General features: G+C 37.9%; 4 protein-coding genes across 8 annotated transcripts; 2 read left to right on the top strand and 2 right to left on the bottom strand.

The window, feature by feature from the left end:
- The first annotated feature begins 348 nt into the window (after positions 1-348).
- LOC119981053 (phosphatidylinositol 4-kinase beta 1-like) lies at positions 349-11,561 on the top strand. 2 transcript variants are annotated; one of them, XM_038824022.1, is made up of 16 exons: positions 349-1,725; positions 2,730-2,921; positions 3,092-3,140; positions 3,433-3,565; positions 3,683-4,202; positions 4,993-5,073; positions 5,160-5,279; positions 6,730-6,799; positions 7,917-8,014; positions 8,106-8,210; positions 8,292-8,345; positions 8,729-8,872; positions 9,013-9,066; positions 9,189-9,263; positions 10,432-10,515; positions 10,598-11,561. In XM_038824022.1, exons 1-16 carry the CDS (start codon positions 349-351, stop codon positions 10,697-10,699), a joined length of 3,258 nt encoding a protein of 1,085 aa, XP_038679950.1. In that variant the 3' UTR covers positions 10,700-11,561. The 2 variants fall into 2 exon arrangements, 1 of the variants encoding a protein (XP_038679950.1); XR_005463983.1 differs by lacking the exons at positions 8,729-8,872; positions 9,013-9,066; positions 9,189-9,263; positions 10,432-10,515; positions 10,598-11,561 and having other exon boundaries at positions 8,084-8,210; positions 8,292-8,347.
- LOC120011083 (aspartic proteinase CDR1-like) lies at positions 10,699-14,685 on the top strand. Its single transcript, XM_038862127.1, has 4 exons — positions 10,699-10,859; positions 10,962-11,078; positions 12,483-13,705; positions 14,555-14,685. Exons 1-4 carry the CDS (start codon positions 10,699-10,701, stop codon positions 14,683-14,685), a joined length of 1,632 nt encoding a protein of 543 aa, XP_038718055.1.
- Positions 14,686-14,914: 229 nt separating this feature from the next.
- On the bottom strand, positions 14,915-16,377 carry LOC119981971 (chitinase 2-like). The gene is made up of 2 exons (XM_038825112.1): positions 16,236-16,377; positions 14,915-16,157 (listed from the first exon to the last, which is right to left on the bottom strand). The coding sequence occupies exons 1-2, from the start codon at positions 16,312-16,314 to the stop codon at positions 15,289-15,291; spliced, it is 948 nt and encodes a 315-aa protein (XP_038681040.1). The 5' UTR covers positions 16,315-16,377; the 3' UTR covers positions 14,915-15,288.
- A 3,140-nt stretch (positions 16,378-19,517) lies between these two features.
- LOC120006005 (protein trichome berefringence-like 7) lies at positions 19,518-23,198 on the bottom strand. 4 transcript variants are annotated; one of them, XM_038855898.1, is made up of 5 exons: positions 21,926-23,195; positions 21,702-21,850; positions 20,659-20,817; positions 20,098-20,414; positions 19,518-19,921 (listed from the first exon to the last, which is right to left on the bottom strand). In XM_038855898.1, exons 1-4 carry the CDS (start codon positions 22,553-22,555, stop codon positions 20,117-20,119), a joined length of 1,236 nt encoding a protein of 411 aa, XP_038711826.1. In that variant the 5' UTR covers positions 22,556-23,195; the 3' UTR covers positions 19,518-19,921; positions 20,098-20,116. The 4 variants fall into 4 exon arrangements, with proteins under 4 accessions (XP_038711826.1, XP_038711831.1, XP_038711820.1 ...); XM_038855903.1 differs by having other exon boundaries at positions 20,098-20,258; positions 21,702-23,198; XM_038855892.1 differs by having other exon boundaries at positions 21,729-23,197.
- Between the last annotated feature and the right edge of the window lie 1,338 nt (positions 23,199-24,536).

Here is a 24,536-nt window from a genome sequence, read left to right on the forward strand (position 1 = left end):
GTTCTACGGGTTTTGTGGTCAATTACGTAATCCGAGTCGCCATTTCCGTGTTTGTTTACCGAGAGAATTAGATAGGGATCTCCGTTATTTTTTTGCAAAATTTTGTGGGGGTTTTGTCTACGAAGCGTGATTTTTGAGGCTCTACAGTGGTCGTTGAAATCGAATTAGTGAGAGGACCTTTGAAATCAAAATTATTGTTGTTGATGAAGGTTTTGGGGGTTTCTAGGGTTTAAGTTTGGTCGAGAGTCTACTTCGTGTTTGGATTGCTCTAGAATTAGGGTATTTTTGGATTGTTTATTGATTTGAGGAGCGAGTAGGGGCTGTATTATGGTAGATTGACTTTAAACAATGGTACGGATTCTTGGACTGAGAGTCGGAGAATCAGACGAGTCCCCTCGCGAGATCACTGCTTCACGGACCAACCTCACCGGTCAGTCTAGTGAGAATGGGTGGCTCATCAGGTTTTTCGACTCTGCCTTTTTCTGTGAGTGGATTGCTGTTAGCTACCTGTACAAGCATGAGCATGCTGGAGTACGTGACTATCTATGTAATCGAATGTATACCCTGCCCCTGTCGGGCGTTGAGAGCTACCTCTTCCAGATTTGTTACATGATGGTCCACAAGCCAAGCCCATCTTTGGACAAGTTTGTGATTGATATTTGCTCTAAGTCGCTTAAAATAGCATTGAAGGTGCAATGGTTTTTGATGGCAGAGCTTGAGGATAATGATGACAATGAGGGCATTAGTAGGATTCAAGAGAAGTGTCAGATTGCCGCAACTTTGATGGGTGAATGGCCTCCCCTTATTCGTTCCCCCAATGAATCTATCAGTCCTGGAAGTAAGAGTCAGGTTTTGAATAGAATATTGTCTTCCAAACAACGGCTGCTCTCATTAGCATCTTCACCGCCCACACAGAAATCATTGTCATTCTCACCTTCATCAGGGAACAATTTGCATGAAGATGCTAGCCCGCTATCGCCAGAAGAGAATGGGATCTTTAAGAAGTTGATTCCTGGTCCAAAAGTGAGGGATGCATTGTTGTTTAGGAAGTCAGTTGAGAAAGATGAGGATGAGGTCGAGAAGGATGGGTTTTTCAAGAGGCTATTGAGGGACAGTAGAGGTGAGGATGAGGAACCAAGCTCGAGCTCGGAGGGTTTTTTTAAGAGGCTTTTGAGGGATAAAGATAATAGAGGTGAGGATGAGGAGTTAACATCAAGCTCAGAAGGGTTTTTTAAAAGGTTGTTTCGTGACAGCAAGAGTGATTCTGATGACAAATCGGTCTCCAAATCAGTGGATGATGATGAGAAAGATGGATTTTTTAGGAAGTTTTTTAAGGAAAAATTTGAGGAGAAGAAGGATTGGAATGGGAGGAATGAGGATGATGAAGTGACCTTGGAAGAGAAATTTTTGAAATCTGCAGCGGATGATGAAAAGGAGGGTTTCTTTCGGAAATTGTTCAAGGATAAATTTGAGGACAAGAAGGATGGGACAGATAGAAATGAGTTGAATGGAGAGGAAGAAGAACCTTCAGACTTTTCTTTGTTCCGGAGATTGTTTCGTGTGCATCCAGAAGATGCAAAAACTCCCAAGGCAAATGAAAACAGCAACAGTGGTGGCTTGTTTGAAAGCAGCCCTGGGACAGAGAATTTTTTTCGCAAACTGTTTAGAGATCGTGATCGTTCAGTTGAGGACTCAGAGCTTTTCGGGTCAAAGAAGCATAAAGAGGTCTGTTCACATTTCACAAGTATTGCTTGGTTGATATAAAAATATTAATATCCACTTCGCTTTATTCTTGCTTATTTTTAACATCATGTACTTATTATAGAAGTATTTGTAAGTATATCTTTGTTTATGTGTGCATCTTAGTAGCTTGCTTGATATTAACGTTGGTGGTGCTGCATTTCTCTAATTTTGAACTTGTATGCAGACATTGATATTCTTTGTTTCTGTGGACATTTGTTACTTGCTTAGTGCTCAATTCTTTTGATATTCACGTTTTAACACTAATTCATCTTTTAATACTAATTCCTATTTCTTGCCCATGTACTTGATCACATTATTTTAAGAATAGATATCATATCCCTTGATTATAAAAAAGAAGGTTATGTAGGTGTTCTTCTGGAGTCATAGTGGATTCTGCAATTGCTAATTGTGAAAGCACTCAGAAGCTCTCTTTGGTTTTAGTATACTATATGTAGCATCCACAATGGCTAGGTACTTCCGATAGACATGCTTTGGCCAACCTTTTATGTACTAATGGAAGTAGAAAGCATGGGAGCATTTAGAATATTGGAGCTCCATGTAAGCTGCATCTACTTCCAATCTTCTGTCATGTTCGGAAGAGGAATTCAGCACAAGATACTTGGGCTAAAGTAGCAACTTGATGCAGTAATACTTTCATGTAGAGTTGAGCCACCGAGATGGTCAGAGTTAATATTAGCTGCGAGTACTAGAGTAAGTGATAGTTTGCATCACGGATTGGGTTATGGCATGCTTTGTTCTGCGGATGATGAAATATATCTATTAGTGCTTTTTTGTTATATTTATTCAGTGATAGTTTGCATAACCGATCTAGCTGTGTGATCCAGAAGAAGCCTATGTTTCGTGGGTGATTAAACATGCTTCTGTTGATTTTTTATGTTTCTATTGTTTGACAACTTGTTCTCTTTTCAGAAATTAATATGCACCTATCATACCCTAAATTGATTTTTACTCATTTAAATGTGTAGAAGCGTCCTGGTTCTCCGAAGCAACAGAATGATAAGTCCAATGCCAAACCCCCACTTCCTAATTATACCCCATCACAGTTAAGAAAAGGGGCTTATCACGAGTCCTTGGACTTTGTGCAATCATTATGCGAGACATCATATGGGTTGGTGGATGTATTTCCAGTTGAAGACCGTAAGAGTGCTCTTCGTGAGGTTGTTTATGGTTTTTCTGAAGTTCATGATATCACTATATACATATAATATATTTGTATACATGTTGCTCGAAAAAACATATATGTATACTCATATATCCATAGATGTAATACTTGGCCTAAAGAAGTTTTTCTGACACTTGTATTATCTCTGTTGTTTTCTTCTTATAGTCACTTGCAGAGATCAATTTGCATCTAACTGAGGCTCAAACTAGTGGAGGTATTCCTTTTGTTCATGATGCATTTTAGTAGAAATGTAAAGGCACCCATTCATTATATGTTGTCTGTGATGTTAAAATATCAGTTTTATCAATGCTCTCTTAGAGGATTCAAAGTAAATGCTATAATAATTTGATTCAGTGTTGAAAATAATTTTGTTTTTGATTATTTTAAAATTCATTTTAGACATTCAGTAGTAGGCTGTTACCTTTCTTATTCTCGACAGCTATATATATTGTTTTAATTGCTGCTCAAAGCCCATACGTATTTGAATGTTGCTCATATTGTTTTAGGAGTTTGCTTTCCTATGGGAAAAGGCATGTATCGTGTTGTTCATATCCCTGAAGATGAAGCTGTTCTTTTGAATTCTAGGGAAAAGGCACCTTACCTGATATGCATTGAGGTTTTGAAAAGTGAGATGCCAAGGTAATGATGGGGTTTGTCGAAGATAGTGGCGTTTCCTTTCAGACAATTATTTGCACTTATTCAGTTTATGTAATGGATAAACCATGATATGTAACTTTCATGAAAAACATGTTTCAGCAATACGAAGGATGTGCTTGGTTCTCAAAAACTTTCCAGTGGAGGCATTCCTCTTGCGAATGGAGATGCATTATTGCCTAAGCCACCTCCATGGGCCTATCCTCTGTGGACTGCGCAGGAGGTTTATCGGAATAGCAATGACAGGATGTCTAGATCTACGGCCCAGGCAATTGACCAGGCAATGTCTCATAAGGCAAAAGTAAAATTTGTTAGAGTTAGTCTTTCTGTGGGCATGCAGTCACCTACCCAGTCGAAGTGTAGTGACATAACCAAGTCACACTTTGGCATTAATTGTGGAAGTCGGCAATCTGCTTCAGTTCCTGCAGATATTGCATCAAACAGCTGTAAATGCCTCGAGAGTGGAAGCCCTGCATCAGACACAGCAAGTGATTTAGAATGGGTAAGGGTGGTACTGGCGGCAGATCCTGGAGTTAGGATGGATGATGTTGAGGATCAAGGGCCACCACGTCGGAAGGAACATCGTCGCGTCCCCAGTACAATTGCCATAGAAGAAGTAAAGGTGGGTCTTTGAGGAGCATTTATGATGCTACTGTTAAAACATTGCACTCATAACCCTTGTACTAGCATACAAGTCAGGGATTTATCCTCTTCCCATTAATTTACCCTTGGAGGCATCCCCTTGGTACCATTTAATATATTTTCTTGCATTTGGAAAAAAAACCTCTATGTCATTTTGTGTAGCTTTTGAAACTGTATATAGGGTCAAACTAGGATCAGAGTACAGGATCAAAGGGTTGTGGGATTCGACTAGGATTCCATATCTAAAACCATGTGCATGATTACCGGAAGTGCTGCTTTACTGACCTCTCGAACTCTTTTACAGGCTTGGTATTTGCAATTTTTGGGTTCATATTAAGAGCAATGATCATGGTAATTTAGTGATAAGTTGAGATGGAATTGGTTGAAATTAAGGCAGTACTACTACTACGTGGAAAAAATGCAAGGGAGTAGTTGATTGTCAAAATGATAATTGATATGGCAGGAATATGGGAGATGTTTTTCTTTCCAGACTATGGACGCCAATTAATATTTCTTCACGTAATTGATCCTTTGTCTTGTAGATAGTTTTTGTATTACTCGTTTGCACCCACTTTTGTTATCTGATTTTACCTATACCGTCCAGGAAAAGAAAAAGGATACCATTTCTTTGCAACATTAGATGTGAAAAATGAATAAATGATTTTCTCTGTGTTGACATTTTTTGCATATTCTCTTCTTTCGTGCCTAATTATTGGAGTTAGTCTCGTCTGATGACGTTAATCAATTTAATTTGTATTTACTTTCTGCAGGCTGCTGCTGCCAAAGGCGAAGCACCTCTGGGACTCCCTCTTAAAGGAGCTGGTCAGGATTCATCAGATGCTCAACCAAGGGTGATCTATTGGAGAAACAAGTATCGTTGTAATGTATGTTAGCTGTAGAGTGTTGAATCTGAAATTGTTTTTTTGTTTTCCAACAGGGTAATGGTGGTATCCCCAAGCCCACTGATGCTTTGTCTGGTGAGCTATGGGAGGTTAAGAAAGAGAGGATACGCCGAGCTTCAGTGCATGGAAAGTTATCTGGGTGGGACTTGCGCTCTGTAAGTTCTGCTTGTGTATATCTTAAACTGTGTGTCAATTCTTTTATTTTGTACTATTATATAACTGTTGTCCTTAGACTTGCTGATCTGAAGAATCATGAACGCAATAGTTGAAAAGCATTAATGTTTCTTGGTATCTTTCGGATGCTTGGCATATGAATGCATCCTTGGCATAAGTTAAAAAAGGGGAAATAATATTACTGTTCTGATTTTGTGTTATTATTTTCTATTGTTAACTGAAGTATATAGTGCTGAGAGTCGTCTAAGCACGACTTCTTGTTGGATTCTTAATGAGGTCCTCAACATATGATTTGTTGCATGGTCTTCATACAAGGGTGTCAGTGTTGGCATGTGGAAATGCATGCATTAAATAACTGCAAATGTTTAATGAAACTCTCTGTTAAATTCTGCTTTTCATTCTCATGAAAATACGTTGTTACTACGCATGGATTATGACACAATGTTTGGGTCATTAGAGAAAGGAGGGGGAGCTCTGGTGTGGGAGTTTTGAATAAAAAATGGGCAAGATGGGGGAATCATGTATTAATGTCCATTTTATAGATGGGATGGAAAGGGGGTAACTTTTGTCATGATGTGTAATATGGTACCAGGTACCAACCACTTGAAGATTCTAGTTTGGAATATCTTTGAAGGAGCAGGCATGCAGAATCTTTGGTAGAACTGTAGAAGAGACTAAGCATTCCAGATAGGGCGGTAACTTGGAATGTGACCTTTTGCGATGCAATTTGTTTGGAATTAAAGGATTTTATGAACTTATTGGGGACCTTATTCATAGGCTTATAGCTACTTCAAACTTTAACAGAATGATAAAATGGTGGAACTTTTTTGATAATTTGCCAGAGGGTATGGGTGGAGGAAAATGAGGGATTTTTTTCAAGGATATGAAGCTTTTATGAGAATTGTAAAAGATAGGTGGATGAATTCTGTTTTTTGGATAGCGGGAGCATCACTATCAACTCTAATGAAATTGTGTTATCAGATGTATTAGATTCATTTCTATTTGGTTTTGTGTGGTCTGAGGCTAAGAAGTGAGATTTTAGGATTCCTCATTCCAGCTGGAGGAATTATTTGCGGAAGATGCATTTAGATTGTCTTGCTTTAGCTTTGTTGGTTGGTCAGACAACTCAAAACACTATCTTTACCAATCTAGATCTGGTGCTACCAGAAGATTAATTTCTATGATTCTATCAGTAGAGTTGTCTTAAAAGTTGAATATTCAAAGTATTATTGATTATCTGCACCATTTTCATTCATAGAATGCTCACCTAGATCTGTCTTCGCCATAGGTGATTTATAAGATATTAATGGCTTAAATTTCTTGGTGCTATCGGGGTGCTTTGTTATATATGCATTGTTCCTTTTTTCTTTGATATTTTATATATACACTCTATTTAACAGTGATAGAAATGTTTCCTTGCTTCTAATGTAGGCTATTGTGAAGAGTGGTGATGATTGTAGGCAGGAGCATCTTGCTGTGCAACTTATCTCACACTTCTACGGTATATTTCTTCCTTTTTTCCCCTTTTGTTTTTGGTTTGTCATTTTCATGTTCCATTTCCCCATTTATTTATGAAGGGCGAATCAGTCATTCAGTTTGATATTTTCGTGTTCCTTTAGTTTTCAGCTAAATGATTAAGTAGTTGCCCTCTTAAGATTTGTTTTTTTTTTCTGTCTTTGCATTCAACCTAGTGTTCGATACAATGATATGTGCAGTAGTGAGAATGTTTTGTTGGTCCACTTTAATGCTTATGCTTTGATAAGATCACACTCTTTTTGTACACATTGTTAACATGTCTAACATGCTTTCGGTGAAATTGAGAAGATTGAGGGATGTAATGAAGAAGTTGTTCTTTCCTTTCTCATTTTTCGTTGCTGATAGTCTTACTGTCTTCCATTATGCTTGGACTTGGTCGCTGCACCCATTAATTTAATGTGTGATTTGCGCAGTTCTTTAGATTCATACTTTCTAACTGATGAGTTTTCATACCAAGTTCTTTTGATTTGACAACCTGATGAAGGAAAATAAGCAAATTTATTCTTTCACATCTGGAACTGTTAATGTCTTAGTTCTTTTATATAACTAGAACTACTTCGAGATACATTTTACTAGAAAATTCATACCACCATACATATGCTCTCTCTCTCTTTCAAGGAAAAAAATTGTTCGTGAGTGGTAGTAATTTTCAAGTGTAATATTTTTGAGGGACCATTTGACTCATGCAGGTTAATTACTTTCAAATTTTGACTGATGCTTACGTTTGGATTTGATGGTAATGGCTCTTATGAAATGGGTTTCAAACCCTCTCCTCTGGCTACCTCGATCAGACTATGGAAATAAAAAATACTTAAATAGTCGAGCATCTGGTAAAACTGAGTGTCGGTTTTGTTTAATAATTTTTTTCTCTTTATGGTCAAATGCATCTTTGAGAGCTGTCTATTTCCTTCATCACGCATGATATTCCTAGGAGTTGTGACTTTTTATTTTGTTTACCTAGTTGATTGTACCATATGTTACCAGATTCTAAATTCATAGTGCTAGATTGTCCTTTTGGAATTTTATTTTGTCCGATTTTGTTCCTTAATCCATTGAAGCTTATAATCATTGGAATCACTCAGATATATTCCAAGAAGCTGGTCTGCCTCTCTGGTTACGCCCTTATGAAGTTTTGTGCACTTCTTCTTACACAGCTCTCATTGAAACAATTCCAGACACGGTGAGTACGTGCATCTTTTGGTTTTAATATTTAATTTGAGATGAGGAATACTTATTGATGCATTCACAGTATTTTTGTGATCATTATTCAGGCTTCTCTTCATTCTATCAAAAGTAGATATCCCAACATCACCAGTTTACGTGACTTTTACATTGCCAAATATGAAGAAAATTCTCCAAGTTTTAAACTTGCACAGGTAGTATGAATAAATGAAGAAGGTTCAATATATAATACTTTATTTATCATTTTTTTTTCCTGAATGACAACTTTTTTGCAGAGAAATTTTGTTGAGAGTATGGCTGGATATTCTATAGTATGCTATTTTCTTCAGGTATGTTTTACTTTTGATCTACTCGCACCTCTCCGTCATCTCTGTCTCTGTGTGTATAAAGATACAAGTTAACTGCATCTTCATTTGCTCCGAAGTACCCTTTCCTTGAGATTTGCGCGTAAGTTACAGTATCTTTGAAATTTTACTTGTAGAGACACCTATTTAGTGCTGTCTGCGAATGGGTCAACTGTAAAGTATTGTTTTGAACATACCTATATGTGAAACCCAGTTCATTGTTTGAGGTCTAGCATGTCATAGTAAGTCACACTGTTTATAATATCTGGTGCCTGTTGTCGTGTGAAATTTTTTGTTATTTGATTTTTGAGTGTCTCGATTGATAGTCTGCTATCTATTTGCTTCTAACATAACTGACTGTTACTTAGGTGAAGGATCGGCATAATGGAAACCTTTTAATGGATGAAGAAGGGCATATTATACATATTGATTTTGGCTTCATGCTCTCAAATTCACCTGGTGGTGTAAATTTTGAAAGTGCGCCCTTCAAATTGACCCGGGAACTTCTCGAGGTACAATGGAGCATTTTTTTCTAGGACATCTTTTCCTCCATTTTGAATGTTCAGTTTGTGCCTTTTATTAACCCTATTTATTAGGTATTGGATTCTGCATTTGATCCTGAAATGACTTGGAGTTTTTTTGTTTCTTTTAGGTCATGGATTCTGATGCTGAGGGAGTTCCAAGCGAGTTCTTTGACTATTTTAAAGTACTAAACTACTGATGAACTATGTATTTTGTTTTCAGTGCCTCTTTCTGATAGCAGTCTCGGGATATTCTCCTAATATTTTGCTCCCTTGTTCACTTATGGTGTTTGCCCTGCAAATTCAGGTTCTCTGTATTCAAGGGTTTCTAACATGTCGCAAGCATGCAGAGCGCATTATTCTTCTTGTTGAGATGTTGCAGGTAACAATTTAATAATCTTGTGACCCCAATATATTGTTTTTTTCACTTATAGATAAATGTTAGGTCACCAATAACGATCTTTTTGCTCGCTCCTTAATTATACGTTGGGCATATTTCTGACCCTTTAGGTTCACTTCATTCTGCAATGTCATTTTCAGTGACTTGTCTGATAGGGTCTTGTACTTTGTGATCTAAGGGGCTTTTTGCTCAACGGGTTTCCTTTCAAGTCGTCATGGCTCATTGTGGGTTTGAAACTGTTATTACTTGAAGATAGCAACAGTGCATTTGTAGCTCCTGGGGCTGGAAACTAACCACTGCGAGTACTCTTTCCCTCTTAGAACCAAACTCTTCATTGCTAACATTTAGACATACCTGTGCGGTCGGTTTCTTTGGATAATGGATTCGGATGCTCCTGTCCAGATCCATCATGGATTAAAAAAGCAGTTATCCTTTAGGCTTCCATTTGGAAATGTGGTTGTACTCTGTCTTATAGAAAACAGCATGGTTAATGTCTTGTGGTAGGCAAAACCTCAAAAAATTCGTGGAAAGACTGGCTTTAATAGGTGGGAGCAGTGGAAATGTTCTATTTCAAGTGGGATGAAATCGATCAAACTCGATTTCTTTCTCATAGCGTTTTGGGATCTTCCTCACAAATTTCACCTGTTAATTATAACTTTGTAAATTTTCAAAGATTCAAGGTCTAATTGGAAGGAAGAAATTTGGATTCCAAAGGTAAGATTTTTCACATTTGGTTGGGGGCAGAAGCAAAGGTTCTCTTAGGGCTAAGGAAAGGAGAGAGGTTCTGAGCGCCCACCTAATATTCAACATGGCCTGATCCATGGTTATCAGTCTATCACACTTAGGGTAGGAAGTGTATCACCTTATCCTTCAATGAGTGGACTTCCTAACCTGCTTCCCACTGCATTTGTGGCTTGGCCCTCTGTCAGACTCACTCCATAACGGAGTTACATGATCCAGAATCCAACCTTTCTTCTGAATGCTTCATAAAGTGCAAATAAAATGAAACTGACAGCTATTAAACTCAGATTTTTTTTCTTTCGCACAAGAGAGAAGACCACCCCACACCCCCCCCCCCCCGCTCTCTCCTTTTTCACAATACTTGGCTGACTTCACTGCAACTTTTGCTGTGATGCAATTTTTGGTTCAGGATTCTGGTTTCCCATGCTTTAAAGGTGGCCCTCGGACAATTCAGAATCTGAGAAAAAGATTTCATTTAAGTTTGACTGAAGAGGTTTGATTTTAACTTAGTAAGTGCTTATGCTTGATATAGTTCATCCCTATGATTTCTTGATAGAATATATTCTTGTTAGCAGCAATGTGTCTCCCTGGTACTTTCCCTGATAAGCAGCAGCTTAGATGCGTGGCGGACACGGCAGTATGATTATTATCAGAGGGTTTTGAATGGAATATTATGATGTTGGGTTTTCTTGTCGATGATTTTTTTTTCCCTGAGAAAATTGCCGTCTTGTATAAAAAGGCCGGTGTGTTGCATGGGAGCATCAAAAGTATTGTTGGCGTGGAAACAGAGCGGTGGTGCCAGTTTGTGGCTAGTTTTCCCTTCACCTTGAGGAATTTGTAATTGTATCGGCACAAATACTCGAATTGGAATTTAGCATGCAAAATTCATTTTAGCTGGGGGTCCATTTTTGCTGTTCCGCCTTATGTCGTGTATTATAGGAGGACTCTGCGAACTGGCAGCAAGTTGGAGTTCACAAGGAGAAAGAAAACTTCAGCAGCCAATGTACAGATTGATCCATTTTGGACACGGACAAACTTGACGGGCTCTTTTTACTGGTACACTATGAATTAATACTTTACACTGGTCGGAACAATCTTCATGGTTTTGTATATCTGCCCTCTCGCTACATTCTTGTGATAGAAACCTGGACAGGATAGGACAGTTGGATGGGTTACTCTCTTTTCAATCCTGTTGCCTCGGCCATTAGATGGCACGTTTCCATGATTCCATCATTGGAATAGTGTTGTATGGTGTATGTAATGTTGAAAATTGATCCTATTAGTGGAGAATTTGTTCCTTTGAAACTCGTCTGCCTGTCCCAGATTTATGATGGCATTAGATTTCATTTTCTGGGTAAATAGCTTATGAGGCTGTTTTTGGTTATGTGTTTTGTTTTAAGTTACATCGTCTTTTATTATGGTCCTGGTTGTTGCTGTGATTGTTTGAAAGTAGTCTCCAGCTTCGAAAATATTTGGCCTCCTAACTTTGAATTTAAGTTTGACGAGGAGTTTGATCAAATGTAGAAGATTCTTTTAATGGCAAAACTGTTTAAGCCTTGATGTCCAAAGCAGATAATACGTCTGCGAGTTGTTTGAGTTAGATTTTTTTTTACGTTGTATCAAAATTGGATTCAATTATGAGAGTTAGATTTTTTTACGTTGTATCAAGATTGGACTCAACTACGATACTGGATTCGGATGTCCAAAAAATGTGTCCGTGAGTCATTCTTACCTTCTGTCGGGACAGCAAACCTCTAGATGTCTGGACGTATCCTCATCTGCCAGATTTCTGGACCGTCTCTTACACCTATTTTTTCATCAAAACTCAACAGGGAGCATATCTGATTCTCTCCTCATAAAGAAACAGTGATCCTTACAGTAAAATGAAAAGGCATCTATCCAACTGGATTAACAAACAAGAAATATGGAATTGTGATGTAATTATTATTGGGATAATGCTTAATACCTTAAAAAATGATTTTCAAAATATCTTCATTTAATGTGAAGTGTGTTTTACCATAGCAGCTTAATTAGCCAACATTGGAAGTTCCCCCAACAATGCTTCTACCGAGCACATTTGATTTTTCAGTTTGGTTAGTTTTCACGGAATTAACCATGCTTTTTACCTATGCGAAATTGTGATGGTAAAAAAAAATCATCTTGGTGTTTGTTTCGTCAAGGAACACAAAAAGACATCCTACAACAACAAATTAATCGATGATTTCTATAGTTAATCAAGCAAGAACAAGATATTGCAAACCTTATAAACATATGCTTCCTTTTCTTTTCCCACATGTATCATATGCATATATATATATATATATATATATATATATATATATATATTATCTAATTGAAAATTAAACATCACCAGCTTTCCTGTGAATATGATTTGATTATGGCACCATTCAGCAGCTCCTTTTTGCCTCAATTTATTCTTCTGATTCTTATCTTGTTCAGTGTATTGTTTCAATCTAGAGTTAGATCTAAACAAATCAGTGATTTCAGTATCGATCTTATTCATCGTGATTCGCTATTGTCACCATTTTATAATCGCTCTATCATTTCATCGGAGCTCTTAAGAAGATCTGTTATACGTTCTCTCAATCGTGTCAACCTCTTATCTTCATTCGACGAGAAAGATCTCGTGTCTACGATAACGTCACATGATGGTGACTATCTCATGAAGATTTATATTGGTTCGCCACTAGTTAAAATCCTTGCTTCCGTAGACACTGCCAGTGATCTCATATGGATACAATGCACTCCTTGTTATCACTGCTACAATCAAGATGAACCAATCTTTGATCCAAAAAATTCATCTTCCTACAAAACACTTTGTTACGACACTAAATTTTGCCAAGCCTTGAACAAAAAGAAGCGTGGAAACTCAGACGAGTGCATGTACCATGCTTCTTATGAAGAAGGATCATATAGTGCAGGAATCCTGAGCAATGAGACCTTCAACATAGATTCCACCAGCGATGGAGTAGTTTCTTTTCCTGAATTAGCATTTGGATGCGGTCACCAAAATTATGGCGATTTCAATAGTCGTGTTCAAGGTGTAGTTGGCCTCGGAAGAGGGCTCTTATCATTGGTTTCTCAACTAAAAACCCAGATCGACCATACATTCTCTTATTGCTTGCTTCCAAGGAAGACAACAAATGCCAGTAAACTTAAGTTTGGATTGGGAGCAAAGATCCATGGGACGAGGGTAGTTTCAACTCCAATTGTAGACAAAGATCCTCCTAATTACTACCACCTTACACTTGAAAGTATTAGCATTGGAGAAGATACAACAAAGACGCGTCAAAGTCCAGGTAATATCATAATAGATTCTGGGACAACGTTGACGATATTACATTCAAGTTTATACAATGATTTGGAAGAAATCATTAGAAGAGTGATTGGTATAAACCCAGAAGCAGATGTTAGTAAGAAATTCAGTTTGTGCTATGGAACAAGATCGATTGCACATATCAAACTCCCCACAATGGTTTTCCATTTTTCTGGTGCTGATCTTCATTTACCGACCATAAACACATTTATAAGGTTTAGTGATTTGGTTTGTATGCTGATAGTCCCCGATAATAAAACATCGATTTTTGGAAATATGGCACAAGTGAACTTTCAAGTGGAATATGATCTTCTCGAGAGGAAAGTCTCTTTTGCCCGAAGAAACTGTACTATATTTTGAGTTTAATTATAGTAGCGTCCTCAATTCTAGGATATTATCACACACGTAATGGCATGATAGAATTTTGCGAAACACACTCTGCATTCAGAGAACATGGGGCAATTCAGAGCCTCGCCATTTTGTTCTCTGGTGCTCATCATCTCGCATATAAAGTGTTAGGTTTGATTATGATAAGATATCAGTGAAGAAAGTTGTTTTCTCGTTCAATTTTGTCACTTTTTTTGTTGAGCTGGTTCTTGGTTTGCACACTTGTTAGTGGAGAAAAACGTGTTTACAAGCTTTTATCTTGGACAGCATAGGAAAACACAACAGCAAAAACAAAGAAAGGCTCTGATGCAGGGGTGTTTACAAAATGATAGAAATCGAATTTTGGACCGTCAAATCAATCGATTGGTCGATTTTTTTTTAAAAAGAAAATACAACAAACTGACCGAAATAACCATTGAAAAAAAATTGATACGAATGGGCCGAATCAAAGGAAGCCAAACGACCCAGAAGTTTGGGGTCTTCCAAGACGGCTTGATGATCTAGACCAGGCTTTAGTTGAAAACAGGTTGTGGCCCGGCCCATTTACAACTTAGTTTGGGCTTTGGAGTTTTCTAATCTTATGGTTATGTCATCTGTCCAGTGTGAACTGTGAACCGGCAAGGAAGACGAACACTAACAATCAAGACTCAACCGATACACATCTAAAACAAATGTGATGACCCTTGCCCAATCGATACCCATCTAAAGCAAAGACTCTCTTCTACCCATACATGGGCTGTCCACCTATCCATGGGCTGATTGTAACCAAGGTCAGTGAGCTGTATCCCATTAAAATCTTGATTACTAGGGAAGGAAGACCTTCCCACTTCTCCCTATATGGGACATGACAACTGTACTCTGGATTCGCACGCACTAGAACTCACTCTCGTCCCCCCAAACCTTGCAGAACCTGCTGCAACTGCAAGAGATCTGGTGTAGAGATGGGGATGGGGAACAAGCGAGGAATTTCCCACAATCCCTCTCTAAAGTACTTTTATGTGCTTCATTCGTTTGTGGATGGTTGTGGAATCGTCAGGAAAGTGTTAATTTGTGGTTTGGACTCTGTATTGTTACGGTGCGTTTGTGAAGTTACTGTTCCTCTACAGTTGAAGCTTATGGAATTAAAATTAGGTTTTTGGTTCCTTGAACTTGATAATTTACCCATTCAGAAGCCTGAATATTATTACATACTTATCAAAACAAATGCAAAATTTAAAGCCAAATAACATAATCCAGACAATAACAAGAAAAACCCATGGAAGAAATCTGCAGTAAACTTCTGGTTTTCTCTGCAACTTCCAGTTGTTGAGTTTTCTGTCAAAGTCCCCCTCTTTATTCTGATATTTTCCGAAACAACAAACTAAGCTCATGATATTTATGACATACCATCACTTATTCATCAAATACAAGTGAATTAGCTCTTCCTCACTTGTTCTTATGTATATCCTTCACACTCTAGAAGATTTAAGCAAAAATTCTTAAGCAGCCACAACTGTAGGATGGAAAGACCTGCTGTTTTTTTTTATGCTGATTGCCAAGTTTTCAGACCAACCTCGGAATCTCCTCGGACTTGTTACACTTTTTGCTTTTAGCGGATTCAAGCAAAAAGTTTTGTGATTTATACTCATAGTAATACTCAGATAAACCGGCACCAGAAGCATCAGCTGAGAAAATCATTACTCCGTTAACTTCAAACCCATTTTTCTCCAACAGATACAGAGCATCAAGAAATGAGTCCCCATGAATTCCCCTTCCATCAACTTCAAAGCTAGGCAGCAATTTCTCCTTATCAAAGTGGCTTGCTTGAAGCTTGAAGGCTTCTAAATATAATTCTGGGGTCTGGACTTTATCGGTAAAGAATTGGTAATTAATATAGTCAATAGCCCCTCCATATTTCTCATAGAGCTCAATGTAATGTTGAACCGTCGCATAATATGGCGCAATTGTTGCTACTGAAATGACCTTTTCCTTCTTCAACTGGGTAATCAGCTCACCGATGCAATAAGCGAAACTTGTTTTGTTTCCTTTCGGGAAGTTCTGATAGTCTATGTCAATACCATCAAGATGGTACTTAAGGGCTATGTATTTGAGTGATGTGAAAGCATTAGATATCCATTTTTGAGGGTCTTGAGGATCATACCAGTAAAGCAATTTCTTGTTTAGGCTCCAGCCAGAGAGGCTGGCCAAGGCCTTTACCTTTGGATTCTTGTTCTTGATGTCTGCAAGTGACTCTGGTGTCAATGTTTTTGGCCAATTCGGTGAAAATATGCCATTCTGTGGATTGCCTGATTGGTCTGCATCAATGGCAAAGCTAAGTATGAAATGGAAGTCAATCCCATCTTCAATCGGTACAGAATAGAATGAAACTGGTTTGCCGGCCGGGCCAATGTATTCCATCATCACCTTTGCATCTGAACATACATCACGTAACATTTAGCACATCAAACCTAATTGAGACAAGAACATACAGAAAGGCTTGAAATGCTTACCGGTATATCGGTGACCAATGAATGCTAATCCGGCGAAGCAGAGGAGAAAGAAATGATGCAGGTAATTGACTGTCTCCATTCTTCAAGTGCAGCTTTTTTGTGAGATTAGCCATAGAAATTATGTCAATTTATACATTGTTTTTGGTGGACAACCCAGCTGGCCTAAGCCACTAAACTAATATTGTCGATTAGAACAACCCATATGCTTTTGCATCATTCTGCATATACAGTTGTTATGTCACAAGGAAACTGCGGCATTTTGGTTTGACAAAATGTTTTATCTTGATTATTGAATCTTTCAACATGTTCAAGGTGGGTAATTATTATTATTTTTTTAAAAAAAATAAAGAACCCACAACAGTTAAATTCCATGTACAGAGCAGGGTATCCGACGGCACTTCTCACGTGGGCTGAATCAAGCCCAGGCTTTTGTTAAAAGCATTGGCCCAGCCCAGCCCAGCCCATTTACAGCTTTGTGTTGGGTGCGAACCGTGGACGAAGAGGGCCCGCTACTGTCAGAGGACTCGCACGCACTAGAACCCACACTCGTCCTCAACTGATCAACTCCAATTCTTGTACCTTCTGCAACTGCTAGCACCTGAATACCAGAGCAAGAGATCTGGTTTAGTGTCAGATGGTGATCAAACGAGGCTTTTCCCACACCAGAAACTCTTCTTCGAAAACCAAGATTCTTTCAAGAAAACTATCTCCTTGCACCAATTCAGTTTACATTTCCCTTCTCGTTGCGCTTTTCAGTCTTTATATTTGTGCTCCACTACAGTGACGTAATATTGAAAGGTGATCAAAAGAATATCAGTTCTCAAGAATCACTTTCTGACTCTCAATCGCAATATCAATATCAGGTTCCTGACTCGCATTTTCGGAGGGGAAAGATGACCATGGGGTGGGACCTGTTTTGGAGGGGATGGAGTCTGTGGTGGTGGCAGAGGGAAGTATGGGAAGGTGTAGTCATAGTTGTGCAGAGGAGCCATTTATCAGCACTAAAACAACTAATTTGTCGATAGATTCAGTGGTGCTTGTGCTGAGACGTGGAAAATATGGTATGATTTTTGCCTTATTTGTAGTGCTTGGCTGCTGAGCAAGGTTGATATTGCTCACTAGCTTTCATTCTTCTAAGTTTTTCCTAACTTGACTCGCACGCTAAGCAGTCCAGAGCTGTCTTTGATTGCATTGAAAAACACTTCTTCATTTCTGTTTCCCGTGTTAGAGAAGTGAAAGGATCTATATTTTTCACTCTATGTTGATTGTGTACAACATGCCTTATATAGGCGTTGAAAAGAAAAGTAAATAAGAAAGAAAAATAATGTCAATAAAGTAAATCAAAGATTTTGTTGATATCTTTGATAAATTCAAAGATTTTGTTGATTTGTCAAAGATATCATTGATATTTTGTTGATATCTTTGACAAATTCAAAGATTTTGTTCATTTGTCAAAGATATCAAAGATTTTGTTGATATCTTTGATATCCCCCCTCAAACTCAAGTTGGTGCAGTAGAAGTAAGCTTGAGTTTGGAAACTAAGTCTCTGAAACGACCTGGCAGGAGTGGCTTGGTGAAGAGATCAGCAGGTTGGTCAAGAGTAGATATTGCCAAAGATAAATGTCAAAGATATCAAAGATTTTGTTGATATCTTTGACAGAATTGAATAGAAAGAAACCAACAAACCGAGAAGCCAAAGAAGGAGCAGTCCGGCGACACGCACCAAAACCCAAACACAAAAGGATGGGGATCCAGCTCTGAGAATCGAGGCTACCAAAAAGCAAAAAAAAATCCACATGGGAACCCAAGAGAGCAGACAGAGGAACACCAAGACTGCACGCAGAAATCCGGAATGGGACCAAAGAGGGCAAATAGTAAGATTAACAGCAGCAAAACACCGAGAAGGGACCCATCTCTGCACGACAAGACTTCTAAATTGCACACAGATAACCAGAAGATGGTCATCAAGAAGCAGTCAGAGAGCTAAAATTTGCAAGATAAACCAACCTAGAGAAGCCTTAAAAACGCAGCAAAAGGACTCCAAGAGAGGACCGAGATCTTAGCACCAAGAGCGATGGTAGAAACAGCAGGGAAAAGCAGCCAGAAACATGGACACCACCATACAGCAGCAGGAGGCCGAAGGAACGAACTGCGAGGAACCATGCTCAAACTGATGAAAAGGCAGAAGAAGCAATCGGGTCTAGCTAGGGGTCCGAGCAAAGGAGTACCCCTGGAAGAGCACGACTAACGGCGGAAGGAGCACCGCCACGGAGGACACCAAAACTCAAGAAAAGAGAAGAACATCTCAAAGGAGACCGTAACCGACTGGGGACGGACCCAAAACCAAGATCCCACCTAAGGAGTGTTGGACCAAGGCTGTAATAATATGTGCTGTATCAATGGTAGTACGTACACTACTCTGGAGTGCCTCAACAGGAGTGGCTTCGATACCATGTTAGAGAAGTGAAAGGATCTATATTTTTCACTCTATGTTGATTGTGTACAACATGCCTTATATAGGCGTTGAAAAGAAAAGTAAATAAGAAAGAAAAATAATGTCAATAAAGTAAATCAAAGATTTTGTTGATATCTTTGATAAATTCAAAGATTTTGTTGATTTGTCAAAGATATCATTGATATTTTGTTGATATCTTTGACAAATTCAAAGATTTTGTTCATTTGTCAAAGATATCAAAGATTTTGTTGATATTTTGATATCCCGAAAAGGTTTTCCTTCTACATCTTGGCTATGCGGATTGATATGGTCCATTTTCTGTGTTAACAGTATACTTGTGTGCCACATTCTTTATTATGGTGATTGATAACGAGGTCTTTTCTTGGCTTTAGGTGCTAATCATACAGCTCTGATGTTGCAGGATAGAGGGATTCAGCTATGACCTAACTGTCTCTCTTCGGAGTCGCTGAAGTTTCTACATCGATTTTTTTTCCTGCGAAGAAGACTGTTTCTATGAACATTTATCCTACTAGTTTGATCATCTAAAAGCCAAATCTCAGATAAGTTTCAATAGGAAACCGATCGACTCATCGACTGTGGTGGGTTCCAATTTATCTATTGGCTGCATCTTAGGCACTCTTACACTTGATCAAATTTACTATGTAAATCTTGTTCTAGCTCAATTATTGTGTCTTACATCAACAGACTTGACAATATTATATGGTTTTGCTCCAATGGAAATTGCAAATTCATTTTTTTTTTCCTGATAGAACTGAGTATACATGAATCATATGATTTTCTTTCTTTTACAACAGAAACGTAGAAAATGACCAAGTACAATAGTGAATGTCAGTAGCTTTCCTTCTTTTTGGCTTGAAATAGATTTGATTGTCATCAGAGCCGAAGTTTCATTACTGAACAAAAAAAAGGACAAAACTTTTACATCTTGGAGACTGAATATCAGTCCCCCCAAAATAATTAAATGTAGAAAGAATGGAAAAAAAATTCGATTCCTCTTCTTCAGCTTTTCGATCCATGTAACTGTACAATTTCTCTGAAAATGTTGATGGTGTGTCTAGGATTGCAGAATGGTTGTTTCCAGAACCTACAGTCCATTTAAGCTCATCCGATCGTTAGGCTTCAGTATCTACCTCAGAGATGCTTGTAGGCCAAAGGGCAGTTCACTTGCTAAGGTATGATCTGATGCTCATCAAATGAATATCTGTTCAGTCTGCAATATAGAAAAAGAACTAATATAAATTATTGTTCAACGTCACCTACTTATCGCTGCCAACAAGAGTGCTTGAAAGACGACACATGATGTTTGATGCATACAGAAACATGGATAGTGCTCAAATGTAGGCAATGAACTAAGAGGAAGAAAAATGAGAAGGAAATGAAACTCACATTATGCTTCAATATGATTTTATTGAAGAGAATCTCCATGGTTAGTGAGCAGGTATGAAAAGACGATTTCGTTCCACATATCTGGCACTCCCGGTAGGCACCAGTGGCTACAATCAGGTACTAATTGACTGTCACTCCATTTACCGACATGTGCATCGCGCCTGAAAGCTGACATGGAGGTTATTTGCAGAACAGTTACAGGAACTGTCATATTTTTTACCCCCTCTAATATGGTGTCAGTAAATAGGCTTTGGTCTCTCCCCTCCGTTTCTGACACTGGGTGTTGGGTCACATTGCAAGACCTACGGGAATGATCGCTGGCGTGGGAAGAAACATACTATTAGAGCAAAGAGAGGTTGAAAAAAAAAACAATTTTGCATAAATGGAGTAGCTCTCAAGTTGCTAACAACCCCACAGCCGAGGAGGTTAAGGCTATTACTCTACTATGTGGTATCCAAGTTCGAGTCCCCCACCCCGCTTACTTACCGAAAAAAAGGAGTAACTCTCAAGCAATAATTCCAAATGATAAACGTGTATGATTTAAAAAAACTAAAGGAATACCTCCAGTGAGATGGCTCAAAAGTTCGGAAGAAGATGCGTGTTCGGTTTGGATCAATCCTATTTTCAACCCACGATGCCCAAGTGTTCATTGCAACTCTGAAAGCATTAGTAATTGACATCCCAAGTCTTAGCGAGTTTCCAACCTGGAAATAGCAGCCCCTGGCAAAAAAAATACAATAATGTAGCATTCACACAAGTGTACATATACTAATTCAACGAAAACAATCTTAAACTCAGCATCCAGTTCACAATCCTTATCACTGATCATTCCAAAGAGAAAGTAAAAGGAAACGAATTATGCAGTTACACTTTTTTAATGAACGAAGTATAATGGATCAGAAACAAAAAACAGAAATTAACAGCTCTCAACCGAATTTAAAGTTCTTGACAAAGTAAAAGGATGATAAATTTCATCCTCAGATGCAACACTAGAAAGGGAACAACAGGCATTCAATTAGGAGTCTTAGAGCAACTGCAATGGTGAATTCGATTAGGAGTCAGAAAGCCGCCTGGTGAAAATCAGAATCCAGAGTAATCGAAAATATCAAAGTGCCCATAGTAGAGAAAAAGATAGAACCTATGGTTTTGCTAACCTGTTGAAACAGGGTCATGGCTGAAACGTGTAGAAAGTCTAGTGTAGAAGACGAAAAGTGACTTCTACTTTTGTTATAATACAAAAATATGGCTTCCTTTTCTGACAGACATTGTACTCAATAAAACTAAGCAAGAAGGAAAAGACCATTAAATAAAGTGAAATTGCTAGAAAAAGTACCATAGACAACATAAATCCAGAAGCATCATCTCATGTTACAAGCACTCTTATCCATATAAATTAACAAGTCCTGTTTCATATTCAAAAAGGGTGTGACAAGCCAAAAAATGACTAGAAATGTTGAACTGGTTGCAGATTTCCACCAAAGTCAATCATCAATCATCAATCATCAGAATGAACACTAAATCCTTATTTCTAAATTTAGAAAATAATTATATAAATATGCATAAAGGTATATATGTATGTGTGAATGTGTAACGGAAGAACTTACGTTTTGAAAAGCTTTCCAGGCACCCACCATTGCCCTGAGTTGAATATGAGAATATCCGAATCAACCCACTGATTGCTAATATCATCCAACTTGTCTAATTTAAGTGTTGACCTAACCCGCTTGGGAGCATGCCTAGGCATCCAGCCATGCTGAACCAAGAAAACCGAGCGAAAGAACTCAATTGTAAAATTGAATGAGCTGAACCGAACACCAAGATATCTTACCAGTTTTGTTATCTCATTCCCATTAACTTCATATACACTCTGTTTATCCTCTATGCCAGTCATAAGCAAGCATATCAGAGACTCCCATTGGGTTCTACTCATAGAATCTCCAACAAATACGACCCTCTTATTTCGAAGGCTCTCCAATGCTTCATTCACATTGAACCAGCGAATATCACAGTTCTTGGGCTTCCACCTCCATTTTTGATAATCTTTGTCCATCCTCCCATTTCCCAAGCAGTTAAATCCTCGTTCGGCAAAAGGACATTCTGAAGCATTGTATAAAGGGTAGGCAGTCTCCTGGACCCAACTTCCATCAAATATATCGCAATCTCTCAATGAATAATTGGATTTGGAAATACCAAAACCCTCTTTTTTATCAGATGTCCCCGAAGGGACAGAAATACCAAAACCATGAAAAGCCTGTGAGAGACTGGGAAGCACATACATGTATACTACACCAATGGCCATAAGGAGGGAAAACGAAAATCCAATAGCAATAAGTACGTGAAGCCGTCGCCAATTGAAGCTTGATCGATTAACTCTTGGGCTTCCCAAACTTAGGGTTCTTGGGCTTACAACACTCAAGGCTCTTTGGTTGAATGACTTACTCCTTTGAAAAACTTCCATAATCTCAATCACCCATATCAGCAAGATTCGAAAAACCCACTTCCGATGGTAAAACAAAGGATCATTTCAAGATCTCAAAACATCCGAGTTTAGAAAATATGGTCCCCCAATAACCACCGACTTAGCCAATTAGAATCAGTTCAAATCCAACCTCACATCAAGCCCCAACAATAACCAAAGTTACCAAACAATAACAGAAACATTGTAACAAAAACTTGGGAGCACAAAGATATCAAAACATCCCTACAATCTTCAAATTCAATCAAGAAACGCAAAATTTCAAGCTCGGAACCTCATCTTCATCAGAACCCATTAATAAATTCCATAAAAAATCCAAACGATGGCCGCTCAAATCTCAAGAAAAAAAACCCATGTGCAAGAAACAACTTATTCGGAGAATCTAGGATGAATTAGTAAAGAAAATGCGATCGTACTGACATCAAGCTTGTTGGGTGATGCAACATATTGAGAGAACCCATTAGCCCACCATTGTTTCATCGAGATTTCCTCAAAGATGCTGTGATAATGAGCATAAAGACCGCCCTTCGACGGAGGAAAGGGTGGGGTTGTGAGCGGAGGAGATCCAAGGTGGTGGAGGGAGGAAAACAGAGAGAAACTAGCAGAGTATCTGAGTAAGCATTATAATAATAGGGAGAACTAACGATTTAGCCGATGTATTTTTAAAAATGGATCAATTAAGCCCCTCAACTTAATTTCATATCAAAGAAACCCTCTTATTTTGGACATGTATCACGTTTGCTCCTCTCCCATTTTCCATTAAATCATGCTGACATTGCAATTAGTGAATGATATGCAATTTTTTTAAAATTTTCTGATATTCCACGTGGATTCCAGCGTGTCATTGACCAATTAATCGATGACACGTGATATTAAATTTCTATCTGATTAAATTCAGATATAGGGGAGATAAATTCTATAAACTTTATGAAATCAATATATTGAAGCCCTTATACTTTCATAAAAAATGGGTCAATTCATCCCTTTGTTTCAATCAGTTCCAGAATTCTCTGTAATCCATCTCAAGAAAAGTTTTCCTATTTATTTGTTTGTTTCTATTTTTATAAAAAAGTTCAATTTTACACCTATTTTTGATTTTTACTTAAACTAAAGTCATATCGACAAATTATATCCATGTCTGCACATTTTAATGGAAAATGGGGCATAAGGGTAAACGTGGTCCATTGTCTAAAGTAGGAGGGTTTCTTTGAAGCGTAAATAAGTTGAGGAGCTTAGTTGACCCATTTTTGAAAATACAGGGGCTAAATTGTTACTTCTCCCTAATATATACGAAAGTAGTTGAGATTTGAGTATTCATAACAATGGAGGTTAATTACGTAATTAGCAAAAATGGTTAATTATTTTTTGAATTTTAAACAAAAAATCTTTCATAATTAGCCAAAAATGTATCGATGCCTTTTTTTCACTTAAGATGCGAAGGCATTTGAATCAATAAATCCAATCCAATTCAACATTTGAAAATCTATTTTTTTAAACCGAAAATATAAATTTGTGTAAACAAATAAAAAAACCGCGGTTTTAGTTGCAGGAATACATATCTTGAGGGTAACACATATTATATATCTGCGGTTTTAGTTGTGGGAGCACATATAAAAACTGCGGGTCAAACCCGTTTCATGCGGTTGGATATTTGTTGCTTATGAAAGCGTCTTATGGCTTTTACCCAGGGTTTATATGATCGTCGATACAAATATTTTGACCGTGATTATAATGAAACCGTAGCTAAAGTTTCAATCGCGGTTTATAAAACCGTGGGTACAACTATTAGTAAATGTAGTTAACGATTATCCTAAATCGTATAATAGGCATTTCTAACCATTGTTATTGGATTTTTATTTTATTTTTCCTTTTATTTTATACTAAATACCATATATTCATCCAATTATTATTTTATACATATAAAAAAGATCTAAAAAAATTCAAAACCAAACAAAATATATTG

The sequence above is a fragment of the Tripterygium wilfordii genome, chromosome 2 (assembly GCF_013401445.1).
Source record: "Tripterygium wilfordii isolate XIE 37 chromosome 2, ASM1340144v1, whole genome shotgun sequence".
In the NCBI taxonomy this organism is placed as follows: Eukaryota; Viridiplantae; Streptophyta; class Magnoliopsida; order Celastrales; family Celastraceae; genus Tripterygium; species Tripterygium wilfordii.